Consider the following 10,303-nt stretch of genomic DNA (forward strand, 5'->3'; position numbering starts at 1 on the left):
TGAAGAGGGACAGGCAAGAAGCACACACTTGTTGCGTCAGGTTTTGCCACCGGCGGAGTGACCAGAGAAGAAGATGTCCCTCTCGCATCTGCGTCTCAGAATTGCCTGCGAGCTGCCCTGGGACATCACCCACCTGCAGGCGGGAGAGCAGGACGGCCGCTGCCCCCACAGCTGCTGATGCACTTCGGGGCCTTGCCCCACGGGCCCCCACTCACGGTCACTCTAGGCCCCTGGGGCCGCTTTGCTGCCCATTCACAGAGGGGGCGTGCGGCCACGGCTCCGGGTGACGTGGCCCCTCGGGGATGCGCGCCCCCACGAGGGCACCCCTGCGGGTGCCAGCGGCACAGCCCGGGCTGAGGGAGGCAAAGCCAGCCCCGCTGCACCACGCGCCGCCTGGGGCAGAGGTGAGAGGGAGTCGGCGTGCAGGCCCCTCTCCTGCAGCCCAGCCCAGCGCCCCGCGGCGTTCCTGGGCCCGCAGCTGTTCCCAGGCCCAGTTTTGCAATCCCCGCTCAGGGCGGCCAGCAGCGCCCGGCCCGGCCCCGGTCAGCAGAGCAGCTGATCCTCTGCGCGGCGCGTCCGTCCTGCCGCTCGGGCACCCCTGCCCCTCTGGACCCTTGGAGAGGAAAGGCCAGCAGGTGGCCAGTCCCCTGCCCCTCGGACCCAGGTGGGACCTCGGCGGGGGGTGGCGGTGTTGGGGGGTGGGGGCTGCTTTGGGGCCTGTGAAAGCGCAAGCACCTGGCAGGGTTGGCGACACCGGGCAGGGCTGGCGACTGGTTGTCAGGACAACCAGAGCTCAAGCCCCGTCAGCTGTTGCTGAGTTCGGGAAGGTCTGAATCTCAGCTTCTCTCACAGTCAGTCGGGACAGGACTCTCCCTCTGGTCCGGCTGTGTGAGGCTAAAATGAAATTGCCATTAAGCTTTGCAAGGACCACCCACGCTGCAGCCGCCCCCCTCCCCAGACCCGAGCTTGTCCCCAGGGGGAGGGCCTGGCCCTGAGCATTTCCCGAGAAGGTCCATCCAGGAGTGATTTAGGGGTGTCATCTTATTAGAAAAGAAAGTGCTGGGCGAGCGGCCTGGAAATTGCACCCCCAGCCGCAGGGTTTCTGGAACGTGGTGGACTGGGGGTCGCTGGGGTGAGCAAGGGAAGAGAGAGCTCAGAACTGCATTTCCAGAGTAAGCTGATTCTTCTGACTTTGATGTTTGTTTGAGGGAGTCGGTTTTCACAGGGAGGGACATTTGGAGACTATAAGGGCTCCCCTAAGCAGCAAAGAAACTGTCATAAATAGACGCTCCCTAATCCTCTCCCATCAGTCCTGTTCCTCACCAGCCCATCTCTGCAGAGATGGGGTAGGTCGGGAGGGGTCGGCACCCCATGGGACCAAAGAGCTCCTCGATATCACCTTTGACCTCATCCTCCAGGACTAACCTGAAACGGGGGTGGGGGGGCAGCAGAAGGTGCTGTGAAGAGCGGGGCTGTGGCCAGGGCTTCTCAACCCTAGCACCACTGATGTTTCCGTGTGGGGCTGTGCATTTGCGGGGGGCTTTGTAGGGGAGCAGCACCACCACCAAGGCCAGTAGTAGCACTCGCTCAACCCCACTCACCCCCACCCATTGTGACAACCCCAAATGTCCAGTGCCCCCTGGAAGCAAGCCCCCCATTAAGAGCTACTGCTCTAGACTCAAGGGCAGGACCAGATGCAATCACACCGGGCTCCCCTATTCACCACCTGCGGGACATGACCACCCTGTGCCTCAGTTACCCCATCCGTAAAAGGGAGTCATTCAGCATCTTCTTCCCAGGTTCATGGAGAGGATTATAGGTGTACAAGGCAGATGCAAGGAGGCACAAATAAGTATAAAAAGGCGCCTCCTGTCACAAACCATGAGTACCCTGGTGTCAAACCCCCAAAACCAGAGAGCAGAAAACACGTCTATCTTTGGTGAATTAATTCCACTTCAAACTCTCCCCCAAAGAAATAACACAGGTAGGGACCAATATTTAAATAGGTGTCAACTTAATAAATTGGGGCCAGCAAAATGAAATGAGTTTATTGAAGAATCAATAGTGAGATGGATTTTGCTCTGAGAACTGTTTTCCCAACAAATACAAGTTTGAATTCACTTTACATAGGTCAGGCCAGCGAGTTATTAAAAATGTAAAGCTCTGATGCTGTCGGTGGGCAGAGGAAGCAAATGCTGGCGCTTAATCCCTTCTCTGGTTTCTAAAGAACGTACTGGAGGGGCAAAGCTGGGTACCCACCGTCTTAATCAGCTCCGTGGTCACTATCGGGGGCGCAGAGACTGACTTTCCTTCAGACAGCGGCTTCGGACTTGCTCCGACTTTGTCTATGCGGATGGCTTTGCTCTCCTCCCTCCTGTTGGGGACGGGGTTAACCCAGAAAAATATATTATAAAAAAAAAAAAATTTATAAGAAGAAGAACAACAACAAAAACCCTGAAATGAACCAAAAGATTCAACAGCAGGGGAGTTATTAAATGCAGTGAGGCATCCATGCAATGAAAACTTAGTCTTTAAATATCCTGTTTGAAACTATTTAGTAATATGTGCAGCGACTATTACATGTTCAGCGATAAAATTCACACAAAACTCTGAAGGATATGAGTCTAATTTTTTTTCTTTGCTTGTAAAATGAAATGTGAAATCTGGGTGGTTTTTAGACTACTTTTTAATATAATAATGCCACTGTGCTTCTTTCTGGTATTTGATATTTTCCTTTTGGTATGTTTTGATAGAGTCCATTTTTTAAGGATTTATTTATGCATACAAGAGCTGGGGTACAGGTCAGAGATAAGGGGGATTGAGAGGATTCACCAGAGACAGAGTGGGGAGCAGAACAGGCAGATGGACTGAAATACACTGCTGAGGGGAGCAGCGGGCGAGACAGGAGAGGGTCTGCTGCACCATGTGGGTTTCTCCCTGGCCGGCCGGGGATCAAACTCATGCTGCAGAGGCTGCGGGTTGCTTCATAGTGTGGTGCTTAACCCCTTGCGCCACCCGGGAGGCCCTTGACAGATTCCATTTTTTAGCACAGTTTTAGATGCATAGGAAAATTGAGGGTAAGGTTTAGAGATTTCCCTAATACACCCTGCCCCCGCATAGAGAGCCTCCCCCACTCCCTGCACCCCCAAGTGGCCCATGTGTTACCATCGGTGAACCTATACTGACCTGTCATCCCCTCCACCAAAGACCACAGCTGACATCCTGGCTCACTTTGGGTGTTGTGCATTTCATGGGTTTGCGCAGGTATAACACCCTACTCGTCGCTACAGCATCCTACAGAGTATTTTTCATTGTCCTAACATTCCTCTGTGCTCTGCCTCTTCATCCCTCCTTCCCCCTAGCTGCTGGCTACCATTGAGCTTTCACTCTCTCCAAAGTTTTGCCTTTTCCAGAATGCTACATGATTGGAAAAAACGCAGAATATAGACTTTTCAGCCTGACATGTCACTCAGTATCACACATTCGTGTTTCCTCCAGGTCTTTGCATGGGTCAATAATTCATTCCCTTTTAGTGCTGAGGAACATCCCATTGTCTGGATGCACCACTGCCCCCCATCACCCACTGAAGGACACCTCGGTTCCTCCCAAGTTTGGACCCCTACAAATCCGGCTGTTTCAAGCAGCCCCGAGCAGGTTTTGTATGGACATAGTTTTCAACTCCTTGGTGTCGATTCCAACGAGCAGGTTGCCAGATCAGAGGGTTTGAGTATGTCTGGTTTTGTAAGAAACCACCAAACTGCCTCCCAAAGTGGCCGTACCACGCTGTGTTCCCAGAGCGATGAATGAGAGGGGCTGTTGCTCCATGTCCTCGTTAGCACTTGGTGTTGTCAGTTTTCTGGATTTAGCCTTTCTAACAGGTGTGGGCTATGGTTTTTTTTTTAAAGTTTTTATTTTGCAGTTGTAGGAAATAATTCAGAGATTCCCCTGTACTGCCTCTACCCAGGCTCCCCACCAGTTACACTTTGCAGAACCATATAGGACAAGATCACAACCAGGAATGGAGGTTGATACAAACCACCAACGTTAGTCACAGCTCACCAGTTTTACTCATACTTGTGCACGTGCATGTAGTTCTATGTGCGTTTCTCCACAAGCTGATGAGTGGGATCCTCCCTGCCGTTCAGAGACAGACCAGCTGCTCCACCAGGCCCCGTGCCGCCCTCACACAAGCACAGCCACCTCCCCGCCTTGCACCTCCCCGTCCAGCCTTTCGGTTTCACCTCAGTTCCCAAGACCCGTGTGTCAGATAAATCTCTTTTTTTTTTTTTTTCAGAGGCATGTTTTTATTTGTTTGTTTGTTTGTTTGTTTATACATGCACTGGGTACAGTCAGAAGCGCGGGAGGGTGAGAGAATTCACCAGAGCCAGAGCGGGGAGCAGAACAGGCAGAAGGACCCAAGCACACTGCTGAGGGGAGCAGCGGGCGGCAGGAGAGGTCTGCGCGCCATGTGGGACCCTCCCCGGTGGCCGGGGAGCAGCCGGGGAGCGAACCGGCGCCGCAGAGGCTGCGGGCAGCATCGCAACCCAGCCCTCAACCGCTGCGCCACCGGGGAGGCCCTGTCAGATAAATCTCTTGCAAGAAGTGTGTAGAGTTGAGTTTTGCCTTTGGACCCAACCTAAGAGTCTCCTTGTGATAGAGGGTGTTTATCCGTTTGTGATTATGAGAAAGTGCAGAAATGACTGTACCCTAACACTAGGTGACGGGGGGCCATGTTGCTAGTTCCTTCACAGATCAGAACGGGGAGGCAGCGCAGTGAGCGGATTTTCTTGAAATCACGGAAGCGGTCAGCGACAGGGGAGGGCTTGGAATCCACTTGACCACAGTGTCGCTCAACTGATTCCCAGGCCAGCTTTCCCTCTAGAGAGTAAAACAGTCTCTCTCCCCGCCAGACACCCTGCCGCTGTGAATATGGAAACGAGCAGCGACATCGCCATCCCAGAGACACCTGAAAGCGGCCAAGGTGAGCGCTCCTTCACCCCGGCTGTGCTCACGGGCAGGTGAGGCATCGCCCAGGGATGCTTTGTAAGAGAAAGAAGGAAAGTGAATGACCCAGAACATCTGCAAGCGCCGGGTACGCTGAGGCTTGGCAACCACCTCGGACACCTCTGGGTTCCCGGTGTCGTCCCATTAAGTCCTTGCGCTGCCCGAGGCTCCTTCTCCACCCGCCGCTGCTTTTCCTGGTCGCCCTGGCTTTCCGCTCGGAGGCTCGGGGGCTGCATCTTGGTCTCTGCGGTCACCCTCTCCCCAGGCGTTAGCTGCTCCCTGCACCGATGGCTCCCGAACTTCACCTCCCAGGCAGAGCACGTCTCGCCCCCCACTGCCTGCTCAGCCTCACCTGCTGTCTAAGGGGCTTTTGGAGCTTAACCCGCCCAAACAAACCCTACCCCCGCCCGGGAACCTTCGGCCCTTCCCAGCTCAGGAAATGGCGTCTTCACTGGGACGGTCTCTCCCGCCCAAGCCTCCCTCATGCTGCAGTCTCCGCTGACTCTACCCCGACATCCCCCGTCCGCGGATAAAACCCGCGGGGTCCTGCAGCCCCGTCTGCCCTGACCTCCTGCTCTGACTAGGCAGCCCCTTCCTAACTGGGCCCCCTGCTGCTTCGCCCCCAAAGCTAGCGTTTCCAGCCCAGGGGACCAGCTTCCCACGCCGGTCAGAGGAGCTGGTGCACAGGGGCCTCAGGGCCAACCTGGTTTTTACAGATGCTGTCACCGGGAGGTAAAAGCAGGTCCGCAGCTCCGTCATCTTTGACATCCAAGTCCAAGCCACTGGAGATATAGAGCAGAGGGTTCCCTTAAGCTCCCCAGTCACCCCCGAGGGGCGCTGAGAGATCCCAGGACACACGGTTCCACAAATGGACGGCACCTTCGGGCAACCCATCCGTCACTCGGTCAGCTAGGAATGGCATTTGTACCAAGGGCCTTAGAAATTGTTGCCTCGTCCTGTGAGGAGGATCACGGTGTCAGTTTGGAATAGCCGAGGCCTAGAAACGAGGCAATATAGCAACTGGTGGAAGGAGAGATAAGCTAGTTACAGCGTATTTACAAAACTAAAAACTGCCGGTCCCCGCACCCGCTGATGAATTTCATGGCTGCGTCCTGGAGCCACAGTGACTGGAGACGCCACACAAGTGACCCCGCCACGGGAGCGCAAGAGCAGAAAACCCGCCGACGAGAAGGGGCGAGAGAGCCGTGTCCGCTGGGGGGGTGGGGGGCTTAAGGAAAGCCTCTCTCTCCATCTCGATCTGGGGACAGCGAGACGCCCCCTGGGTTTCAACAATGACTGAGCCGCGGACTTGATTTACCCCCGTGGTCGGTAAGCGCTGCTGCGAGACAGCCTGTGAGGACCACAGCCGGCAAAGACCAGTGGTTCTAAGGGTCTCCTTACTTTAAATTAAAATTACATCAGCAGGGGCCTCCCCGGTGGCGCAGCGGTGGAGCGCTGGGCTGCGAGGCTGCCCGCAGCCTCTGCAGCGCCGGCTGGTTCCCCAGCTGCCGGCGAGGGTCCCACAAAAAAAAAAAAAATAATAATGTCAGCATCTCAACTCCCCCCACACTCAGTGCAGAAGGCTCAGGGCAGCAGCCTTCTGCACCTGGGGCATCTCATTCCCAACCAGAGACTCGCCTGGCCGGAAGGGACGCGTCCAACTCCTGCCGGGACAGAGCGAGCTGGGACTTGGAGCCACAGAGGCTGCTGGACCACCAGGCGGGGGCAGGACGCGAGGCTGGCGTTGGCGGGCAAAGGTAACCCCCGGGGCCACCCCCTCCTGCCAGCCTGCTCTGACCACCTCACGACGGGGAACAGCGGTGCTCCGATGCCATTTGTCAGCAGCGGGCATGGCTCCCCTGTTCTCCTAGACAAAGAAAAATTGTCCATGAGTTAAACTAAATATCTTGGCGAGCAGGCCAGGTGCAGGCAGGCGGATGGCGGCGCCGAAGGGCAGAAATTGCCCAGCTCTCGAGCCTCTGCCCTGGGAGGGCCGTGAGGGGCAACTCGGTCTTGTTGGCTCACCCACCCCCGTGGGAGCTGCTGGTGCTGGCGCATGAGGGGGCTTCAGCCCAGCTGTCGTTCAGCGCTGCTGGGGCATCACCAGCCTCCAGCACCATGCGGGCAGCGGGCGAGTATTTGGCAGCTGAGTGACCTGAGCAGCGCCCCCTGGAGCCGGTTGAGTCTGGGCCGTGTCCCTCCACCGCTGCCTGGCACAGGGCGCGCTGCAGTCAGGTGCCCGGCCCACCTCAGACGCGCAGGACGTCAGGCTTCCCCTGGCCGCCACCGTGTTAAAGACAGACATTAGCCCCCTCAGTCCCTGCAGCTCTTTCAAAGAACCCTGCTGGTTCTTTGTCCTCATAAAACCTGAGAAAACATAGAGATTGGGGTGGGCTAGATTGTGGGGTTCCCTGGGGTCACCCTCCTAGTCGTCACCTCTGAGCTCCCCAGAGCCCCTGCCAAACTTCTGCTCTGGAAACTGACCTACAGCTGCAGATCAGCTGATAATGGAACCTAAATTTATTAGTTCATTAACACCAGAAGGTCCATGGTCGGGTATCGGGTTTTAACCTTTACCATCGTGCGTGCATGTGTGTGTGCGTGGGTGTGCGTGTGCGTGTGCGTGTAGAGAGAGAGAAGGATCTAAAGTTAAATGTACACTTATCCGGGGAGGGATTTCCGGTGTCAGCTGGCCGATGAGGGTGCTGTGGTAGAAGGTACTGGAAGGTCTTGGGGCTCTGGTCCCCATTCGAGGCCCCCCTGGGTTTCCACAATCCCCTGGGCCACTGCCTCCTCCTCTGGGCTCCCCTCTCTCCACGGACACCCATGGGAAGTAGCTCGGGCCCTCTCAGGGCGCCTCCTGGCCCTGGTCTCCCCTGGGCCAGGGAACCCCCACTGGCCTCTTCAGCTCACCCTGGAGGAATCGTGCTGGTGGCAGAGGAAGGTGGCCCTCCCTTGGGCATACTGCTGCCCCTGTTACTGCCCTCCTGCGAGGTGTCGGGGTAAGCCCCTGACTTCTCCCACGCAGGACCGGGCCATATGCGTGAGGGGTCAAGTCCAGCTGGCCGCGAGCCTAGGAGAATGTTCGTGTTAGTGACCGTTTATCTGGGCCCCGTCAATCCAGACAGAAGCCGAAGGGCAGGGCGGAGCTGAAGCCTGGCCACCACATTTACAGGGCGCCCAGCCTCCCGCCAAGCCTGGCCCCTCTTCCTGAGACTCTCCCAGACCCGCCCTCCATCGCCCGGGGCCTTCCTGGCCTCTGCAAGGGCCCTGGCGTCTCCTCCGCCCTCGGGGTGGCCGACGACCTCTGGTCTCCTGGGCTGCGTTTCTCCGGCCTGCCAGCACTGTGCTGCTTCCTCCCTTCCTGGAGCCAGGTGCCCCAGGGCCCCACCCTCTCCACACGGGGTGGGGGGGCAGGATTCAGAGTCGGGAGGGGCAGGAACCCCGGGAATCACACAGGCCTAAGAAGGTGGCCTCCCATCTAGAGATGGAAGAGAAATCTCTATCTCCCTCCTCCGCAGGGGCTGGGAGGGCGCTCTGGGTGAAGAGGTGGAGGAAGAAGAAGGAGATCTGTCGGCTGAAGAGAGAGCCTTTCTGGAAGAGTACCCCTTCTTGAGGGAGCAGCTGGAAGATGGCATCAGGAAGCTCCTCGCCCTTGCGGACCAGCTGGACACCACGCACCGGACCCTCACCAGGACCAGCGTGGTGGCCGGCTCCATCGCCGTGGTCTCGGGCGCCATGAGCATCCTGGGGCTGGTCCTCGCCCCTGCCACCGCGGGGGCCAGCCTGATGCTCTCCGCTGCCAGCAAGGGGTTGGAAACAGCAGCCGGGGTCACCAGCATCCTGACCGGCGTTTGGGAGCACGTCCAGCGTCAAGGAGCCCGCGCCCAGGCCAGCAGCCTGCTGCCCAGCCGTGGCCCGGGGGCCAGGGAGGCCGGGGAGAGGGAGGTCTCCTACCTCATGGCTGCCAACAAGCTTGTGTGTAATTACGGCGGCGCCTTCCGGGACATCAAGAAGGACGTCCGCGCCTTGCAGGCAGCCAGAGCCCAGCCGCACCTGGTCGCAGCCGCGCAGAGTCTCCAGGCCGCCGGGCGCCTCTCGGCCCGCAAGAGCAGGCAGGTGCACAGGGCCTTCCAGGGCACGCCGCTGGTGATGACGAGAAACGCCCGCTTGCTGGGCAGCGTGATGACCGGCTTCTCCCTCAGCCTGGACCTGACCGCCCTCCTGAAGGACTGGCAGCATCTGAAGGCGGGAGCAAGGACGGAGCTGGCGGAGGAGCTGAGGGCGCAGGCCGGGGAGCTGGAGGGGCAGCTCAGGGAGCTCGCCCGGCTCCGTGACAGCCTGCGGCAGGGGCGCCGGCTCCCGCGGCGGGGCTGGAGGGAGGGCGAGCTGTCGCTGGGCCCAGGGAAACCAAGGTTTACGGGAGAAAAGGGGTTCAGGGGGCCCCTCCGTGTGTGAAGTTTGCATGCGTGTCTCTGAGGATCTGGGGTGGCCGGTGGCCGCGGGCAGGCCCGCTCGTGCCTGTTTCTCCCTGAGTGCTCTGGGGCCTGTGGGCTGGGCAGAGGCTCTTCCCGTCATGCGGAGGAGGACCCTGAGCCACAGGGAGGAGGAGGAGGGAAACACACCCCCAACCTTCACAGGCCGAAGCTGCGAGCCCCGTGTGACCATTTGGAGATGGGGCCTTTGGGAGGTATTTGGAGTTGGAAGTGGTCCCAGGGGTGGGGCCCTAGTCCCCCAAACGGCTTCTCTCTGCACCGGGGCGCCGTGAGGACGCCTTCTGCCAGCCAGAGTCCTCCCCAGAAAGCGGGTCTGCCGCACTTCCCTCGGGTCAGCCTCCGGAACTTTGAGAAAACGCGCCCTGGGGGTTGAGACAGCAGCCCGTGGTGTCTGTTGTGAGGCCTGCACTAGGACACGGGGCTCTGTCACTGCCCGGGCTGCAGGCGGGTGGCTGCGGGATGGCAGGGGCAGGGAGCCGGCTGCAGTCTGGGCCTGGATCTCCCGGCATGCTGCCCCGAGGCCCCTCTGCCACTTCCCTGCCTTGGGTGCTTTTGTTTCTTTACAGAAACTCTTGCCCCCCAAAAGTCCGATGAGCTCTGCGGAGGAAGCCATGGGGGCTCTGCCTCCGGCCCCGGCCAAGCAGCGGGAAGCAGGCGTGCAGGCGGCTGGAGAGCACCAAGGTGGGCTCAGCCCGGGGCTCTGGGGAGAGGGGGGAGCGCGCCCCCTGGCGGCGGGGCCCCCAAGCTGAAAGAAAGGAAGGACGGTCGAGACCCGCACTGACTGGCCTGGATCAAGTCCCGTG

At 58.8% G+C, this 10,303-nt stretch overlaps 1 protein-coding gene across 1 annotated transcript; it reads left to right on the forward strand.

Moving 5' to 3' along the window:
- Positions 1 to 4,929: 4,929 nt before the first annotated feature.
- LOC119248195 (apolipoprotein L6-like) lies at positions 4,930 to 9,462 on the forward strand. The gene is made up of 3 exons (XM_037515172.1): positions 4,930 to 5,018; positions 7,890 to 8,006; positions 8,526 to 9,462. Exons 1-3 carry the CDS (start codon positions 4,930 to 4,932, stop codon positions 9,460 to 9,462), a joined length of 1,143 nt encoding a protein of 380 aa, XP_037371069.1.
- The last annotated feature ends 841 nt before the right edge of the window (positions 9,463 to 10,303 follow it).

This window comes from Talpa occidentalis, unplaced genomic scaffold (genome assembly GCF_014898055.3).
Source record: "Talpa occidentalis isolate TD23 unplaced genomic scaffold, MPIMG_talOcc4v2.1 talOcc4.16, whole genome shotgun sequence".
Taxonomy (NCBI): Eukaryota; Metazoa; Chordata; class Mammalia; order Eulipotyphla; family Talpidae; genus Talpa; species Talpa occidentalis.